Genomic DNA, 19,510 nt, shown 5'->3' on the forward strand with positions numbered 1-19,510 from the left:
TATAAATCTCTGACATCTGAAATTGAGATGACTGACATGTCTTCTCGGACTACCATCGCGTATGGGATAAATCTCAACCTGATGTGCAGAGTGAGTCTTGATAGCCGTCATCCTGCTTCTTGCAGTCCCACTGAAACTGAAACTGAGTCACCAGTACTGCCTTTGTCGATCCCACAAGTCTACAGAGTTAAAAAAAAAAACCGAGTACAAGCATTCTCACAGTCAATATGTAGTTGGTACAAAGTACACAGCCACACTAATTTTGTCCGTATAGGTTGCTACGTGTGCCCCCCCCCCCCCTTCCCCTGGAAATATGTAGTTTTAAATCACAGATTTGGAGGTTCTAATACTTTTTTTCATTTTCCAGAAGTGAGTGGACTCCCAAACAAACTATGCACCTTACCTCACTTGTCATGGTAGCAGGCAGGGCCGAGAGGTTGTAGTGCCAGCCCTGGTCACAGGTGGTGACAGGTGCCTCATGCGCCCGTGCTGGCGGCCTGTGGTCACGCTGCCACTGGATGTAAGCCGCCACCAGGTCATCTGAGTATCGCTCGCAGCTGCTGTACACACCTGCATCAGGACCCACATCCAGTGGTGAAACACCCATGCATACTGACACTTTGAAGCACTATAACAAAACGTGGACAAAATCACACTCACATTCTACAGTAAACACTTTTACTTCCATCATATGTTTTCTGGCTTCTCCATAACACACTGGTGTTTCCTTTTGCTTTCTGCTTGCACTGTCACATCTCAGAAACCATACTAATTTAACAGATCTGTATGAAGACTATACGAGTCAAAGGACACGAAAGGGCAGTAGTAGTTGAGAAGGCAGTGAGGTAGGCTACAACTGCTGTATGTTATTCAACCTATACACTGAGCAAACAAAGAAGAAATTTTGAAAGGGAATTTAAATTCATGAAGGAAAAACAAAAACTTTATGGCTTTCTGATTCCTTTGTAAATTCTGCCAGATCACTTGAACGGAATGGAATGGATATTGCCTTGAAAAGAGGTTATAAGATGGACATTGACAAAGTATCGGATACAGTTGAATTAAATCAGGTGATGCTGAAGGGATTAGATTAGGAAGTGCAGCACTAAAAGTAATACTCTATGAGTTTTCCTATTTGGATAGCAAAATAACTGACAGTGGCTGAAGTAGACAGGACAGAGCCGGACGGGGTGGCCGAGCGGTTCTAGGCGTTACAGTCTAGAACCACGCGGGCGCAAGGGTTGCAGGTTCGAATCCTGTCTCGGGAATGGGTGTGTGTTATGTCCTTATGTTAGTTAGTTTTAAGTAGTTCTAAGTTCTAGGGGACTGATGACCTCAGAAGTTAAGTCCCATAGTGCTCAGAGCCATTTGAACAGGACAGAAAATGCAGACTGTCAATAGCAACATCAGCATTCTGGAAAAGAGAAGTACCATAAAACATTGGTAATTAGTGGTAATTGAGCAACGTAGAGCTTGAATTACACAGAGAGAGATGGTTTTACAGACCTCTTTTTTTAAAACTTGATCCAGAACTTGATGTTAATAGTACATTATTACAGTAAACAAAGTTATCTAATCAGTTAATGTATAACTTAAGAGTTTGTTTTAGAAATAACGTCCTACTAGAAACTCAAACACTTAGAGTAAAGAATATATATTACATAAACTACTGTACAACTGTTACTACTTCTTCTTCTTCTTCTGTAGTGGTCAATGCAAGGATTGGTTTGCAACAGCTACAATGGCAGCTTGTCTCCATTCTGTGCGTCTTTCAGCTTTTCTCTTCATTTCTTTATAGGTGTCACATCCCACATCTTTCACGATTTGATCCATGTACCTCAGTCGTGGTCTTCCTCTTGGTCTTTTTCCCTCGACATATCCCTCTATGATTGTGTTCAGGAGTCCTTTATGTCTTAATAGATGGCCTGTAAATTGCACTCTTCTTTTAACAATGAAACTCCAGAAGCTTCTCTTCTCAGCTGCTCTTTCCAGAACCACTTCGTTTGTGACCTTGTCGATCCATTTTATTTTGAGCATGCGTCTATAGCACCACATTTCAAAAGAATTTAGCTTCTGCTGTTCCTCTGTCCCGAGAGTCCATGTTTCACACCCATAGCATGCCACACTCCACACATATGATTTGAAAAATCTTTTCCTGGTTTCAAGGCTGATGCTCTTAGATGTTAATATGTTTTTCTTCTTGTTAAAAGCAGCCTTTGCTTGAGCTATTCTGCTTCTCACTTCTGCCTTGCTCCTTCCATCCCTGGTAATATTACTGCCCAGATAAGTAAATTTATCAACTTGTTCAAGCAGTTCATTGCCTACATGAACTTGGACTTTCACTTGATCTTCTTTGTCGCATGCCATTACTTTTGTTTTTGCTTTATTAATTCTCATATTATATTCTTCACCCATAACTTTATCCATTCTATTCAGTAGGACTACAAGATCTTCTTCACTTTCAGCCAGGACAGCTGTATCATCGGCATATCTTATCATATCTATTCGTTGGCCATGAATTACTACACCTGTCTGTGAATTTTCCCTTACTTTTTTCAGCGCCCCTTCAATGTATACGTTAAAGATAACAGGGAATAGTGCACAACCTTGCCGGACACCTTTCCGTAACTGCACCTCTTCTTGTTTTGTCCGTCCACGGACAACTGCTGTCTCGTTTTTGTACAGGTTCCATATCATTTTTCTATCTTTATGGTCTATTCCTACTTTTTTGAGTACCTCAAACATCTTATCCCATTTAACATTATCAAAGGCTTTCTTTGCATCTACGAAAGCTATGTATGTTTTCAGGTTCTTATCTAGTCGTTTCTCTATTATTAGTTTTAGAGCAAATATTGCTTCTCTGGTTCCTCTATCTTACCGGAATCCAAACTGGTTCTATGCGTTTTAGGATAATTGAGGTTAATATTTTAGAGGCGTGAGTAACTAGGCTGAGTGTCCTATCATTTTCACATCTTGTAGCGTTTGCCTTCTTTGGAATGGGGACCATACTGTTTTTCTCAAAGTCTGTAGGAATTTTACCCTGCTCGTACATGTTGAAAACAAGATTATACAACTCCTGATTCAGCTTTGCTCCTCCAGATTTCAGAAGTTCGGCTGGGATATTGTCTATACCAGGCGATTTGTTGTTTTTCAATTTTTCCAGAGCTAGTTCAAACTCTACCTTTAATATAGGTTCACCTATGTTGTGTGCATCTACTTATGTTTCTTCTTCCATGATGTTTTCAGACAGGTCTGGTCCGCTGTACATTTTTCCTATATATTGTTTCCATCTTCTTGCAACTCCATCATCATCATCCAACATATTGCCATTTTCATCCATCACAGCCCTACATTTGTTTCTTCTGTCTCCAAAGCAATGTCTCACACATTTATAGGCCTTGTCGATATTTCCCTTGCTCATGTTGTCCTCAACTGAAATACAGAGATCATCAAGGTATTTTTCTCTTGCTTGTTTTGCCTCTCTGTTGATTCTGTTTTTCAGACTCTTGTATTTCTCTTGGTCTTCCTTCTTCACAGAATTTTTTAATTTCCTTCTTTCTTCCATCATATTTAGTAGGTCATTAGTGATCCATTCCTTCCTTTTCTCTGTCCTTTCTTTTCCTATTACTTCTTCTGCTGCTTCTAAAATACCAGTTTTTATTTTTTCCCAGCTGCTTTGGATGTCATTGCAGCCCTGTGTATTTGTTTTCTTGTCTGTTTCTAGTTGATAGTGCTTCAGTGTATTTTCGTTTTTCAGGTTTGTCAAATCCCATTTACATGTACTTCTTCTTTTAATGTTCTTGAATTTTAGTTCAGTCGTCATCATAACGAGTATGTGGTCACTTTCCACATCACAGCCTGGATATGATCTGCTGTCCTTAACTTGGTTTTTAAATCTTTGCTTCACTAATATGAAGTCAATTTGGTATCTGTTAATGTTACCAGGCATTTTCCAAGTATATCTTCTTCTTGGATGATGATTAAAGAAGGTATTTGTAATGCAAAGTTTATTTCTTTGGCAGAATTCTACAAGTTTATCCCCTCTTTCATTTCTTAATCCTAATCCAAAATTCCCTGCCACATCCTCTTCTTTACCTTCCCCAACAAAGGCATTCATATCTACAATGATGACAAGGTTTTCAGCTCCTTTAATTCTGCCAATTACTTCTTCAAGGTGGTCATACATCATGTCGATTTCATCATCCTCGTGCCTCGTAGTTGGCATGTATACTTGGATTATGATTGTGTCTCTTGGTTTAGTTTCCAATCGGACATAAATTATCCTCTCACTATGTTGAACAAATCCTTTTACTCTTAACCCCATCTCTTTATTGAGGATAATTCCCACTCTTGCAATCCCGGGACTGTCTTGTGCTGTTCCAGTGTGTATGATTCTGTAATCCCGTGACCAAAAGTCGCCAGCGTTTGGCCATCTCATTTCTGAGACTCCCAGTACATCAATATCCATTCGTTTCATTTCCATTTTCAAGTTTTCCAGTTTACCACATTTAAGAAGTGAGTTGACGTTCCATGTTGCTATCCTTCTTACATTAATGCTTTTGGATTTTGGTTGTCCCTGCCCGGAGATCCGAATGGGGGACTATTTTACCTCTGGAGAATTTAACCAAAGAGCTTTCCATCATAAGCTGTTGATACTTGGGATACCCGCCCGGGTCTTTAATGGAGTGGTTTCCCGTTGCCTTCTCCATTCTATGCCGTTGGCCACCTTGTGGCTCCTCCGCCTTTAGGAGCAGTTTCCCACCCCAAGGGCAAGAGAGTGCCCATCCTTCTAGCCGCTCATCCGCCCTCCTAGAAGGCCGTTGGCACTTGATAGAAGGTAATCTCCTTATCCCGGGAGATATTGGGCTCAGTAGAAGTATAGGATGGAAATGGAAGACCCCTAGCCCTCGAAACCTAATAGCGTCAGGGTCGGAAAAGAACAAGAGTTGGCCGAGGGTGGCCAGATAGGAAAGATAAAAGTGAGGAGCCTGGCATAAGTAAGTGGAAGCAATGCCAGGACTCAGCTCGGGACCCCGTGGTCGCCAGCCACGTACTCACTAGGTGTGAGTCCCTGAAGGGTTACTACTGTACATAATTTATTTTCAGTTTTTTGTTTGTGAAGCACATCAGTTTCAACAGCATAGTCCTGCCATCTTTGTAGAAGCATAATGCCAGCAGGTATCCTCACATTCTCTCGCTCCATGTAGCACAATGAAAATTCTAATGCCATCATTCCATCACTGTGACCCATTTTGTTGGCACCTACATTGTCTTCCTCTTCATCAGTATAATCGCTATTTCCCTCCCTCTCCCTCCCCCTCCTTCCTCCCTCCCTGTGAATTTTTTATTTTATCCACGATATTCTTTTGATTTTTCAAATCATCTGTCATAGATCTCTGATTAAATGGTGGCTCATATTGCCAGGACTCAAATTATCGAGATTTTACCGTATGTTAATATCTAATACAAATCTAAACCTTAGGAAGTCTTTTCTTAAAATATTAATCTCAACTGTAGCATTGTACAGAGGCGGAACATGAATGACAAACAGTTCAAATAAGAGGACAACAGAAGCCATTGAGATTTTCTGCTACAGAAGAATAATTGACATTAGACGGATAGAATGGATTACTAATGAGTATTATTATTATTATTATTATTTATTTTTTCCTTGACTTGTTTGATGCAACCCGCCATGACTCTGTCATCTATGCCAACCTCTTCTACATTTCAAAGTAGCACTTACTACAAGGGCGGCTTCTGAGGTGGTGGCGCTGTGCCATGGCACCGCTTGTATAAAAAAGAAAAAAGAGAAATCTACGCCAACGGCACATAAAACATTGTTCCGGAATATGTAGTTTGCTGAAGCTTGGAGCCAACTAGATTGGCACCGTCTGCCCCCATAGAAGCACGATCTGCCATCTAGTGATCATGTTAGAATACACCAGGGCGCAGATTTCTTGCAATCCAGTTTTGCAATTTTTCTGTGAGTTAATGCTAATGCATTCCTAAACGCTAATTAATGCTCAATTAAATCGAATACAGAAATAATGCACTTAAATATTGTTATAAATAGCTATGTGTAATTTGAATATAATTATGCCCTTAGATTTTGAAGCTAAGAGGCATTATTTCAATATTGGTATATTTCACAACAGCAGGGCTATTGCTACAGAACAAAAAAAAAAAAAAAACTAACGAATTTACCAACGGTTGAGCATCAGTTTTCCAAACAAAGGTCTAGTATTTCTGTTCATACTCGTTACGTTCGTGTATTACAGTTCTGTACAAACGGTAGTTATTGCGAGGTCAGGTAATTGACCGTATATAGCTGTCTTGTCAGCGCAGTGTTATCTCTATGGGAAAATTCAGTTGACTGTGAAAATAGGTTCATGAAATGTCAAAGCGACACTTTCTTTTCTCTTTCATTTCTAAATGAAACTAACATTCAGCAGAAATTAGATTCGCAATATAGACAAACAATTCACAGCCACAACGTGTAGAAAAGAATAGATATATATTGAATTTAATTATAAACTGTATTCGGTTCTGTGGCGCTTTAGAACTGGCTCTCAGTGGCCACGATGAATCTGATGCCTCTCAAAATAAGGCGGTTTTTCGCAAGCTAATTCAGTTCAGCGCAGAACGGGATAAACATCTTCAAGTTCATCTCATTCAAGCATCAGTGTTCAAAGGCATTTCTAAGACTGTTCAGAACGAACTTCTGCAATGCACATTGAAGTTCGTAAAGAAATAAAACGTGCCGATTATGTTGCAATAATCGTGTATGAAAGCACAGATGTGTCTTGCGAATTTCAATTGGTTATCGTTTTACGTTATGTTGTTGTGGGGAAAACCTGTTGAAAGATTTTGTAACTTTGTTAATTCAGAAAGTCCGCGTGCTCATGCTGTAGCTGAGAGAAGTCTGAAAGAAATTGAACAATTAATTGGCGATGATCGAGCATAACTAATAGCTCATTGTTACGATGGTGCAAACGTTATGAGTGGCAAGTCGAATGGGGATTAGAAATTAAAGAGAAATATCCAAACGCAAATTACATCCATTGTTATGCGCAGCAGTTCAACCTTATGTCTATGGTAGCCTCTGTTAATCGCAAAGCCCACATCCTTTTTGCACACCTTTCAGGTAATTGTTCTTTCTTTTCTAACTCGCCACAGAGATCAAAAGTGTTGCATAGCATTATTCAAAAAAGCTTGCCCCGTTTGTGTGACGAGACAATTACCATTCGCGAATAGTAAAAGATGTTTTTGAAAACAGGGAAAAGTCGTATTACTGTTATAGAAGTCACCGAAACAAAGTGAGAGCATAAAACTATCTCCTGCTATTGAAATAGCTGGTTCATAAAAACAAAGACTGCAAGATAACGAAGTCATTTTCAGACTATCATTTTTCTATAAGATAATGCCTCATGCAGACGTCCCGTACTTTTTAATCAGCTTCAGAAGAAGATACCCGAACCGACCGCAGCAACGCAAGACAACCAGAACATTGAAGCCGTAACGCAAAACATCAGAGATGACATTGATTCCATCCTTAACGAGATTAGTTTCGAAAATGATGAAACGATGCATGACTGATGGGCATAAAAAATGGACGCTTTGGAAGTGTGCGATGCCGTCCTTTTTGAAATAAAATTACGTTTTCAGTTCACTGGACATCTCATTGCGGCCAGCTTATTTGATGTAAATCAGCTTGACAAATACATCACAGATTTTCCTGACAAATACCTTGAAATTAAAGACACATTTACATTTCTGGAAAAAAAGAAAGTTGCAGGGTGAGCTTCAAGTCTTTTATGCTAGGCCTGAGCTGGGAGAAGTTGCGTTTCTTTCGCTGATTCTAGAGATGAACTTCGTGACACATACGATGACGAGACTGTTAAAGTTTTGAAACTGCTCATCACGACGTATGTCTCGACATCAGAAGCTGAGCGCGCTTTTCAATGCTCAGGAGAATTAAAACGTTCCTACGAAACACCATGAAAGAAGAATGCCTGAGTGCCTTAGGGATGCTATCCTGCGAAAAGTCGTTCGTGTGTAAAATTGAACATTTCAATCTGAGACGACAGATTTACTGCCAACAAGAAGGAGCGACGAATCGATTTACAACATCGTTCCTACTAATTATTTTGAAACTTGTCTTCCCAAAGGCATGGAGTTGCTGCTTTTGGTGAGTACAATGCTTTTAGTTTTAAATGTTGGTAATTTGATTAAATTTGCTTCGCAAAATTCAGATTACAAGTTCGAATAATTTATACATGCTCTATTATTTCTCGTACTGGCACTCAAGTTGTAGCAGAGACTTTTCTGGTAGTCGGCCGCGAACGTAAACAAAAGAGGTGTTCTGGCTGTGAGAGGGGAGTGGGGAGACAAGACACGCCTCCCTCTCACAGGGCTGGCAGCCTACGTCAGCGTTCTGTGCTCCTGGGAAGGCAGAACCGATATTATAATGTACATATGGATCGCTGATTCCATCTGGTGTTGTGAGAGTCATATTGGAACCTTGTGAAAGAGCAAGATTGCTCTCTGCACTCACTTCAAAATAGAAAAGGAAACAACCAGCGAGCACAACTCCAAGCAAAGCGGAGCACATAAATCAATTGGTAGCGGCTAGAGCGCAATCATTAGCTGAGGTTTGTGGTGTCGTTACGTGGTAATTCAGGCCAGATCTCCACCGGTATCTTAAACAACTAGGCATCAAAACACCCCTTGCTTACGACTGCCACGTTAAAGTGACTGAACATACCCTATGAGGAGTCTGTGCATTTGTGTGTGCGAGAGAGATTTTCGTAGTTGGTGTTACGTTTTATATCGCATGCAGACATGCGAAAAAGATAGCTAAAGCAACTTCTCTCTCTCTCTCTTATGCAAACACTTGCTATCATGTTCTACAGTAATATATCGATCTCCTACTGTGCATCAGAAGGGCGTTGTTGTGTTTATTTCTGTTACTGTATACGTTTTGTTTGATATAATATCTTGTGAAACAATGAATTATCGACAAAATTCCGTACTACGTTCGATGCTACCAAACAAAGTTTTTTATTGGCCCCAACAATGGAATGCCTCAGTGGCCGCCACTGACTTACTACACAAATATCTTTAATTATTTGTTGCAATCTTACAGTTTTTACTCTTTACAGCCCCTTCCGGTTATTCTAGCCACAAGAACACACAGACAATGATGGACACAACACTTTATTACTTCTAGAAATAACTTGTAGAGGAAGACACTTGGCATAGAGCAGATACACTACTAGTTGAATAATCCTAGTCAGAATGTCAACATCCAACTGAGGACGAGGCTGGCTGGAACCGACACTTAAGCTGTCGAGCAGTCGGCAGAGTGTAGGGAGGAGAGACTCCACATGCATCAGTGAACTGTGGCCTGAGATGGATCTAGCGTCTGCTCACTTCTCTGATGCACCTTACAACTATGTGCCTGTATATCAGGTATGGAATCTGAGCAAGTCACCACACTCCTTCCCCTTGTTCACGGAGCATTGCTGTGGATGGCCGCTATGTGGAGGCTGTCCATGTCCATGGAGGCCTTGGAGGCGAGAGGGAAGAGCAACTTCTGGTCACTGGAGACCTTAGAATATGGACAAAAGTGGTTGTGTGAGGAGTACCCTGATGCCCTTCCATTGGAGCACAAGATAACAGGATCAGCAATGGGCAGTCCAAGCCAGGATCCCTTGTGATGCGCAGCTGTGGTGTGGAAGGTGGAGGAGACTCCACCACATGCTGAGGCCACGCAGCAGATAGCAAACCAGCGAGGGACATGTCAATTGGCTGTGGTGGAGTACAGGAGCTGCTGTCATAGGCTGTAAAGTCGTAGGCCCATCAGGTAGAAGCACTGATGTAGGTGGAAGTGGATGCTGGAACAACAGCGGGTAGGTAGCACAAAGTGACCAAGGTACCAGCGAAGGTGGTGGTGTGGTCGTGACAGGAGGGTGGGCATCCGTGGGTGGGTGGGCGTCCACATGGACTAGGAGCAGATTTCGATGGTGCCAGACCTCCCAGTCCCCAGTTCCGAGCATGCAGATGTGGCAGCCATTCCCTGACACATGACGACATGATGACTGCAGGGGGCGGGGGGCAACAACCAAAACCACACACTCAGACTGCTGTCCTTGGTGGAAAACTCAGTACAGCTGAACATGACAGTGGGTGAGATCCTGGATGGAGATGGTGGAGGAGTGTCGTCAGATGGTGCCCATGGAGAAGTTCAGCTGGGGGTACCAATAAGAGTCGTCACATAGGCCATCAGAAAGAACTATAATGCCCCTCAATGGGGAAGTCATGCAGATATTTTTTCATCGGTCTTCAAGGTGGTAACCATGCAGTTGGCTTCCCTGTTAGATTGGGGGTTAAGGGAGGGGAGCGAACATAGCAGATGTCTGACCACACAAAAATCATGAAACGCCTGAGACAGGAACTGAGGTCCATTTTCATAATTGAGAATAAAAGGGAAACCTCCCACAGAAAAAAAATTGAAAGAGCCTAAACAGAGACTGTGGTAGTGGCCGAGGAGAAATGGACTACATATGGGAAACGCAAAAATGGATCAATGTCAATCAGCCAAAACACATTCAGAAATGATACACAAAATCCGCATAGATGCATTCCCAGGGCTGCATTGTTGGAGGATGGGAGAACAAAGCCTTGGGAGACTAGCACACAGAGGATATGCAGCAACCAAATGCTTCAGCTCCCAGTCAATAATGGCCCAGTACACATGTCTGTGAGCCAAGCATCTGGTGTGGGAAACAGTGACTGTCATGTAACAGCTGTATTGCGTCTCACCGCAAACTCCCACATGTAACCACCCTGGGAGCTGGATCATCCTTGGAGAGGAGGTGGATCCCTTCTAAGACCGAGAGACGATGGCACAAGAATGCTTGGTTGGTTGGTTAGTAGTGAAAGGAACTAAGTTTCAAGGTTGTCTATTCGTTCATGCGTTAAGTGGCAAACCAGGAATAATCATCAAAGGAAGGAGGCGAAAGGCTAATCCTCGAAAGTGTAATTGTGACTAACGCAGTGAAAACCAGAGGTAAAGCCCAGAAAAAAGACAGCACAGACAAGCAGTTAAAAGATCAGTCAAGACAAGGCATTAAAACCAAGAAATGAAAACAAAGAAAATAAAGAGGTGGAAAGAGTAGAGGCCACACAGGGGAACTGTGCAAGGGCTACAAAGGGACCCAGAGAGGGAGGGGGGAAGGGGGGAAGCCAGAGAGGGGTGCCCCCCAACCACTTACACAGCTACTGACGCCAAAATGGCCTACACTGCAGGGATGAATAAAAACCACCTGCACAGGAAAAATGTAAAACAAGGGAAGCAGAGTTGGCATTGTCTGGTAGCAAAAGAGGCAGCGTGTTAGGAGGATTAAGATACCGCCTCAAAGCAAGCAAATTAGGGCTGTATATGAGTAAGGGGGCCACCATAAGTGAAGCTCCACATCAGCAGTGAGAGGGATCCTCACGTCTGTGAATGTGGGCATGGGTCAGCCAAGTGCGGCCAATTCGGCATCTACAAAGAATGGTGTATTTCCTGCGAGAAGCATGCAGGGAAGACTGCCGCATCGTCATGGTCTCCTTAATTGTCCTCAGTTACTTTGCTAAGAGAGTCGCTACAGATTAGGATACTCTTGCCACAGAAAGAATGAGCATGGCTAAGGGCTAATTTAATTGTCATCAATTCAGCAGTGAAGACACTGCACCTGATTGGCAGAGTGTGGAGTTCACTGCATTGTTCATGTGTGAATGTACAGCCTGTTCATCCATCCGCTGTTTAGCCATCAACGAATTCCACTTCTGAGCCTGGATACTTCTCAAGGACAACCGAGAACACTCGGCGAAAATTCATGGGGTCAACGGAATCTTCTGGACTAAAGGACACTTCGAAACAAATCTGAGGTCGGGGCACAAGCCATGGGGGGGGGGGGGGGGGGGGACACGCTATGTCTCCATGACCAAAGGTGACACTGGAGGAAGTTGCAGTCGTGAAGAGAGACACTGGAGGTGTGCATCAATTGTAAACCCAGTTATGGGTCGCTGTTGTGGGAGGTGGAGCTTCCTTCTAGGGAAAAGGACACGCTAGTTTGTGACATTAAGGGAAATGAATCTGTATAAAGTAATTCAGCAGATGTTGTTGGCGCCTAACAGGTAATGGAGGGACTCCAGCCTTGACTAGTAGACTGTTCACAGGACTAGCTTAGAAGGTTCCTGTGCACATCGGACCCCACAGTGACGAATAGGGCCCAGTATCCAGAATGCTGGTACTGTGAATGGCTGAAAGCAAGGAGAAACTGCAGCTATAATTTTTTCCAAGGGAATGCAGCTTTACTGTGTGGTTCAATGATGTTGGCGTCCTCTTGGATAAAATATTCCGGAGGTAAAATAGTCCCACATTCGGATCTCTGGGTGGGGACTACTAAGGAGAACATCGTTATCTGTACAGGCGTTGTACGGATTGGAGTGTGGAATGTCAGATTCCTTAATTGAGTAGGTATGTTAGAAAATTTAAAAAGGGAAATGGATAGATTAGATATAGTGGGAATTTGTGAAATTCGATGGCAGGACGAACAAGACTTCTGGTCAGGTAAATACAGGGTTATAAACACAATATCAAATAGGGGTAATGCAGGAGTCCGTTTAATAATGAATAAAAAATAGGAGTGTGGGTAACCTACTATGAACAGCACAGTGCACACACTATTGTAGCCAAGACAGACACGAAGTCCACAACTACCACAGTAGTACAATTTTATATGCCAACTAGCTCCGCAGATGACGCAGAGATTGAAGAAATGTATGATGAGATAAAAGAAATTATTCACATAGTCAAGGGAGACGAAAATTTAATAGTGACGGGGGACTGGAATTCGATAGTAGGAAAAGGAGGAGAAGGAAAAGTACTAGGTGAATATGGAATGGGGATGTAAGGAATGAAAGTGGAAGCTGCCTGGTAGAATTTTGCACAGAGCATAACTTAATTATAGCTAACACTTGGTTTAAAGATCATGAAAGGAGGCGGTATACGTGAAAGAGGCCTGGAGACACTGGAAGGTTTCAGATAGATTATTTAATGGTAAGACAGAGATTTAGAAACCAGATTTTAAACTGTAAGACATTTCCAGGGGCAGATGTAGAATCTGACCACAATCTGTTGGTTATGAACTGTAGATTAAAACTGAAGAAACTGCAACAAGGTGGGAATTTAAGGAGTTGGTACCTGGATAAACTGAAAGAACCAGAGGTTGTAGCCATCGAAGACCAGTACCAAAAAGCGCTGCATCTTAACTACAAGAACTAATTGATCGTCTAGGTAAAGCTCTTGGTGTGAGTGGACAGTACAACGGCGACAGAAGTACATGGCACAAGTCTTGGAGGCTGAAAACCGAAAGCCCTGGGTGAGAGTCCATGCATGTACTTTTCGTATGACGCCCTACAGACAAGTCTCAACAACAACCAAACTAGAGGCGCAAAAATAAAAGCAAAAATCGCCAACATAGAAAGAGGACAATACAGAAATCCCCACTAGACCATTGATGGGCACTGGAAAGAGGGAGACACTCAATACAAAGCCCTGTTGGACCCTATTCTCTTGGATATCAGGGGTTCTGAGTGAAGAGCGAGCTTGAACTTGGAATATACAGTGTGACAGGAAGTTCTTGACAAAAACTGAGAGTGGACCACACTCATATATTGTAGTAAGGATGTGGTGACACCATGTTGTGTCATAAGCCTTCTGTAAGTCGAAAAAGACAGTGATGAGGTGCTGACGACGTGCAAAAGCCGTCCTGATGGTGGACTCGAAGTGAACCAAATTATCAGCAGAGGAACAGCTTTTTCGAAAACGGCCCTGAGATGCAGCCAAAAGGCACCGAGACTCAAGGAACCAATACAGTCGCTTACTCACCATGCGTTTGAGCAACTTACAGCGAACATCGGTAAGACTGACTGGGCGATAACTGTCCATCTCAAGTGGGTTCTTAGTCTGTTTCAGTACCGGAACTATAGCGCTTTCTCGCCAGTGCGAAGCGAGCTCATCCTTGTTCCAGATCAGATTTAAGAGGGCAAGGATGCGATGCTGACAATCCACTGAGAAATGTCTCAGCAATTGTTTGTGGATGCGGTCTGGCCCTGAGACTATATCAGGGCAATGGGCTAGGACACTGAAGAGTTTCCATTCACTGAATGGAGCATTGTGTGGCTGCAGTTGGTGGGTAGTAAAATATAAGCGTATTCGCTCCACCCGCTGTTTTATGAGTTGAAAGGCAAGGTGATAGTTTTCAGATGCAGATGCATGAGTGTAATGCTCAGTAAAATGCTCGGCAAAACCGTCTGGATCAGTATAAATGGCACCATCTAAGGAAATACGTTGTAAATCTTCAGAGGACTGGAAGCCAGAGTTTCTGACCTTGGCCATACCTGTGATGGAGAAGTACATGATCCAATGGTGGAAATGTACCATTCCCAAAATTCTTGCTTTCATCGTTTATGAGGTAGCAAACACAGGCACGGAACAATTTAAAGCCAATAAGGTGCTCCAGAGAAGGGTGCCACTTATGGTGTTGTGGAGCTTGTCTACGATCTCTTAATGGCTACAGTGATCTCTGGGATCCATCAGGGTACCGTCTTCCAATGCAGGCGTTGGCAGCAGGGGTCCCAAGGAAGTGGGATGGCTTGGTTAGCTACCAACAGAATGGCTGCCATTGTATGCTGAACAGCTGCTTCGATACTGCCCTGCAATGGGGAGGTGAACCCATCCCAGTCAGCATTACAGACAACTCATCTGGGCGCAACAATGAGTGAGGGACAGAAGATTGGGAAGCAGTCGCTACCAAACAGGCCATTGTGGACCCTTCAGTGGGTAGATTGTAGAAGACCAGGACTGAAAAAGGAGATATCAATGGCCGAATAAGTTCCATGTGGCACACTGAAGTGTGTGGAGGCACCAGAGTTCAAGGCACATAGATCGAGCTGTGCCAGGAAAGTTTCGGTGTCTTTACCATGGCCAGTGATCATTTTTCCACCCCACATAGTATTATGGGCGTTGAAGTTGTGCAAGGCTAGAAAGTTGAGAGAGTAATCAGATAGTACATCCTGGGACATGACATTATTGGGAGGGAAGTAAACAATGCTAAAATCCTGATGTGCCCTTACCCGAGCAGCCACTGCCTTCAGTGGTGCATCAAGATGTACTAGGGCACTGTATTTAGAGTCCAGTACATGTGTACAAACTCCACCCGATACCCTCTCATATCGGTTGTTGTTGTATCTGGATCCCGTTCCAGCTACTGCCGGGTCTGGGTTTTACTATGGAATTTTATGGCAATGTTAGTTTCAGATGGTGGCCGGAATCCCTGTCTGTCGCCACCCCATACGCCCCCGCCCCACCAGAATGGAAGTAGTGTACCCAAGCTGTCTGCATCGAGTGTAAACTGTGAAACACTGCAAACATGTTTCAGATGTATGTGAGTCGTCTAATTGAGGCAGGATGTGGGGACCAGCCCAGGATTCACCTAGTGGGATGTGGAAAACTGCATAAAAACCACATCCAGGCTGGCCGGCACTCCGGCCCATCTTCGTTAATCTGCCAAGTGGATTCGATCTGGGGCCAGCGCGCCTACCCAAGTCCAGGAAGCAGTGTGTTAGCACTCTTGGCTAACCTGGCGTGTTCTCATAGTTTCTACAATTCTTAAAATAACCTCAGTAGCTACAAAGGGGTGGGCTCCTAGTTGCTGGAAATCATAGTCCCTGGATGGCAGTAAAGAATGCAGGGTATGTGCTTAAAAGCTGCTGTAGTTCAGCTACATGGTGGAAAAATCCGTTACAATTCCACTAGAGAATTAAGACTGTCTGAATACTGTGGGGGCATGTAGCGAGCAGTGGATGGCGGCATGTTATGACCCAGGGTCATGCACTAAAAATCCGTTACAATTCCACTAGAGAATTAAGACTGTCTGAATACTGTGGGGGCATGTAGCGAGCAGGGGATGGCGGCATGTTATGACCCAGGGTCATGCACTGCCACTGGTTGAGATGTTAGGGGATCCACTGACATACGTTCTGTGTCACATTGCCTTGGGAGATCTGGTGCCTCAGGGGCCACCAGGATCTCCACCTTGGGCATGGAAGGAGTAAATGCAGACTTCAATGGCGTGGGGCCTACTGGAGTTTCCTTTATCTTAGAGGATTTCTTTTGTTCTTCTTCTCCTTAGAAGTCAAGGACTGAGAAGGTTTCTCTGCATTGGTTTCAGGGACAAAGGAAGAACGAGAAGTACGATGGCCAGGAGCCTGTGGTTCCTTCAGCCACTGGCTGGTGTCTGACTGTGCACCAGCAGGACCTCTTTCTAGCTAGAGAAGCCAAGGGAGGAGGAGATGCCTCTGGCTGGTGGATGGGGACCAGCAAGTATCAGCAGGCGGCTATGAGGGCCTGCTGCACGAGGCGCAACAGAGGAAGGTACCATCAACAGAGAAGGTGGCGACGTTGCAGCTGCAGCATAAGATTGTGTCATTTGTCTGGGGTTTAGATGCTCATACTTTTTTCTGGTCTCTTGCTATGTAAGTTTGTCCAGGGTCTTATAGTCTGGATTTTCTTCCTGCACTTAAAAACGGACCAATCTGGTGAACTGGGAGAGTGGAGCTCGCTGTAGGGGAGGTGTGCAAGGAATGTTCACATGCAGCAGACATCAGACATCCACAATCCTTGCAGACAGTGGTAGCAGTGCAACAGGAAGACATATGTCCGAACTTCACACACCTGATGTAGTTCGAAGGAGGAGGAACATAGTGTTTCACTTCACACAGGCAGACCACACCTTGACCTTCTCAGGTAACGTATCACCCTTGAAAGGCAAAATGGAGGCCCCAGAAATTGTTTTTCCTTGGTCCCCTATAGGTGTGACAGATGAAGTGCACACCCTGTAGCTCTAAGTTGGCCCACAGTTCATTGTCAGATTGCAGAAAATGATCACAGTGAAAGATGCCACGCTGGATGATACTGAGACTCTCATTCAGAGTGAAACTCATTGTAATGTCACATAACTTTTTACAAGAAAGCAGCACCTGTGACTGGCTCTTGATATTGGAGATGGCTGCAGCTTCCCCCTATATGTCCTCAACGTTTTCCACAAAAACTAAACGCTTTGTGGCCAAAACAGTGTCTCCATCAGTCCTGGTACAGACCACGTATTGGGGGGAGAATTTTCTCCTTGTAGTTTAGCATTGTGTCCCCCCCCCCCCCCTCTCACCACCTACCCCACCCCCCGTACTATGACAAGGGAAGGGATGCTTTTTCCTTCATGCACTATTTTGCATCAAAGGTAGTACAATTCCTTCATTTCATCTACACTCCTGGAAATTGAAATAAGAACACCGTGAATTCATTGTCCCAGGAAGGGGAAACTTTATTGACACATTCCTGGGGTCAGATACATCACATGATCACACTGACAGAACCACAGGCACGTAGACACAGGCAACAGAGCATGCACAATGTCGGCACTAGTACAGTGTATATCCACCTTTCGCAGCAATGCAGGCTGCTATTCTCCCATGGAGACGATCGTAGAGATGCTGGATGTAGTCCTGTGGAACGGCTTGCCATGCCATTTCCACCTGGCGCCTCAGTTGGACCAGCGTTCGTGCTGGACGTGCAGACCGCGTGAGACGACGCTTCATCCAGTCCCAAACACGCTCTATGGGGGACAGATCCGGAGATCTTGCTGGCCAGGGTAGTTGACTTACACCTTCTAGAGCACGTTGGGTGGCACGGGATACATGCGGACGTGCATTGTCCTGTTGGAACAGCAAGTTCCCTTGCCGGTCTAGGAATGGTAGAACGATGGGTTCGATGACGGTTTGGATGTACCGTGCACTATTCAGTGTCCCCTCGACGATCACCAGTGGTGTACGGCCAGTGTAGGAGATCGCTCCCCACACCATGATGCCGGGTGTTGGCCCTTTGTGCCTCGGTCGTATGCAGTCCTGATTGTGGCGCTCACCTGCACGGCGCCAAACACGCATACGACCATCATTGGCACCAAGGCAGAAGCGACTCTCATCGCTGAAGACGACACGTCTCCATTCGTCCCTCCATTCACGCCTGTCGCGACACCACTGGAGGCGGGCTGCACGATGTTGGGGCGTGAGCGGAAGACGGCCTAACGGTGTGCAGGACCGTAGCCCAGCTTCATGGAGACGGTTGCGAATGGTCCTCGCCGATACCCCAGGAGCAACAGTGTCCCTAATTTGCTGGGAAGTGGCGGTGCGGTCCCCTACGGCACTGCGTAGGATCCTACGGTCTTGGCGTGCATCCGTGCGTCGCTGCGGTCCGGTCCCAGGTCGACGGGCACGTGCACCTTCCGCCGACCACTGGCGACAACATCGATGTACTGTGGAGACCTCACGCCCCACGTGTTGAGCAATTCGGCGGTACGTCCACCCGGCCTCCCGCATGCCCACTATACGCCCTCGCTCAAAGTCCGTCAACTGCACATACGGTTCACGTCCACGCTGTCGCGGCATGCTACCAGTGTTAAAGACTGCGATGGAGCTCCGTATGCCACGGCAAACTGGCTGACACTGACGGCGGCGGTGCACAAATGCTGCGCAGCTAGCGCCATTCGACGGCCAACACCGCGGTTCCTGGTGTGTCCGCTATGCCGTGCGTGTGATCATTGCTTGTACAGCCCTCTCGCAGTGTCCGGAGCAAGTATGGTGGGTCTGACACACCGGTGTCAATGTGTTCTTTTTTCCATTTCCAGGAGTGTACTTTGTGTTCCAAAACTTTGATGTTAAATTTATCACTAATCTTATTTCTGCTTCTTCTCATCAATGTCAAAACATGTTCTGTTCTGGCCCAACAAGCTAGCCGCGTGTTGTACTGCTTCCCGAGTGGGAAGGCATGCCGGTCCCGGCATGAATCCACCTGGTGGATTAGTGTTGAGGTCCAATGTGCCGTCCAGCCTGTGAATGGTTTTTAAGGCGGTTTTCCATTTGACTCAGTGAACATGGGCTGGTTCCCCTTTTTCCTCCTCAGTTACACTATGTCAGCGATTGCTGTGCAAACACTGTCTCCATGTATGCGTACACCATAATTACTCTACCACACAAACATTTGGGGTTACATTTGTTTGGTACGACACAGTTCCTGGGGGGGGGGGGGGGGGGCTCCAATGGGGGCCAAACTGTACTATAGCCCTGCTGGGTTTAGCGTGTGATGGCGGTGGGGTGGGTGGACTGCTGTGGCCTGTTGTGAGGTTGTGAACCACTGAGGGCTATGGCGAGATAAAGCCTCTCCATTGTTTCTAGGTCCCTGGTTCAATTCACTGTATACAATGTTCTGTTCTCATTACACTGTTCAATCTATCCAAGAGGTATTGTGATTCTTCCTCAGATGACTGTTTACAGTAATTTGCTACCTTACTATTCATAATAAATCCTTCTCCCTTTATACTATTTTCTACTGCTGTTGATATTA

At 44.6% G+C, this 19,510-nt stretch overlaps 1 protein-coding gene across 1 annotated transcript in view; it reads right to left on the bottom strand.

Moving 5' to 3' along the window:
• The window catches only part of LOC124803011 (solute carrier family 22 member 1-like), a 246,191-nt gene that overhangs the window by 96,573 nt on the left and 130,108 nt on the right, over positions 1-19,510 (bottom strand). The window contains exon 3 of the mRNA XM_047264117.1: positions 404-570. Within this exon, the coding sequence (XP_047120073.1) occupies positions 404-570 (167 nt within the window). The remainder of the gene's footprint in view (positions 1-403; positions 571-19,510) is intronic.

Source organism: Schistocerca piceifrons, chromosome 6, assembly GCF_021461385.2.
Source record: "Schistocerca piceifrons isolate TAMUIC-IGC-003096 chromosome 6, iqSchPice1.1, whole genome shotgun sequence".
In the NCBI taxonomy this organism is placed as follows: domain Eukaryota; kingdom Metazoa; phylum Arthropoda; class Insecta; order Orthoptera; family Acrididae; genus Schistocerca; species Schistocerca piceifrons.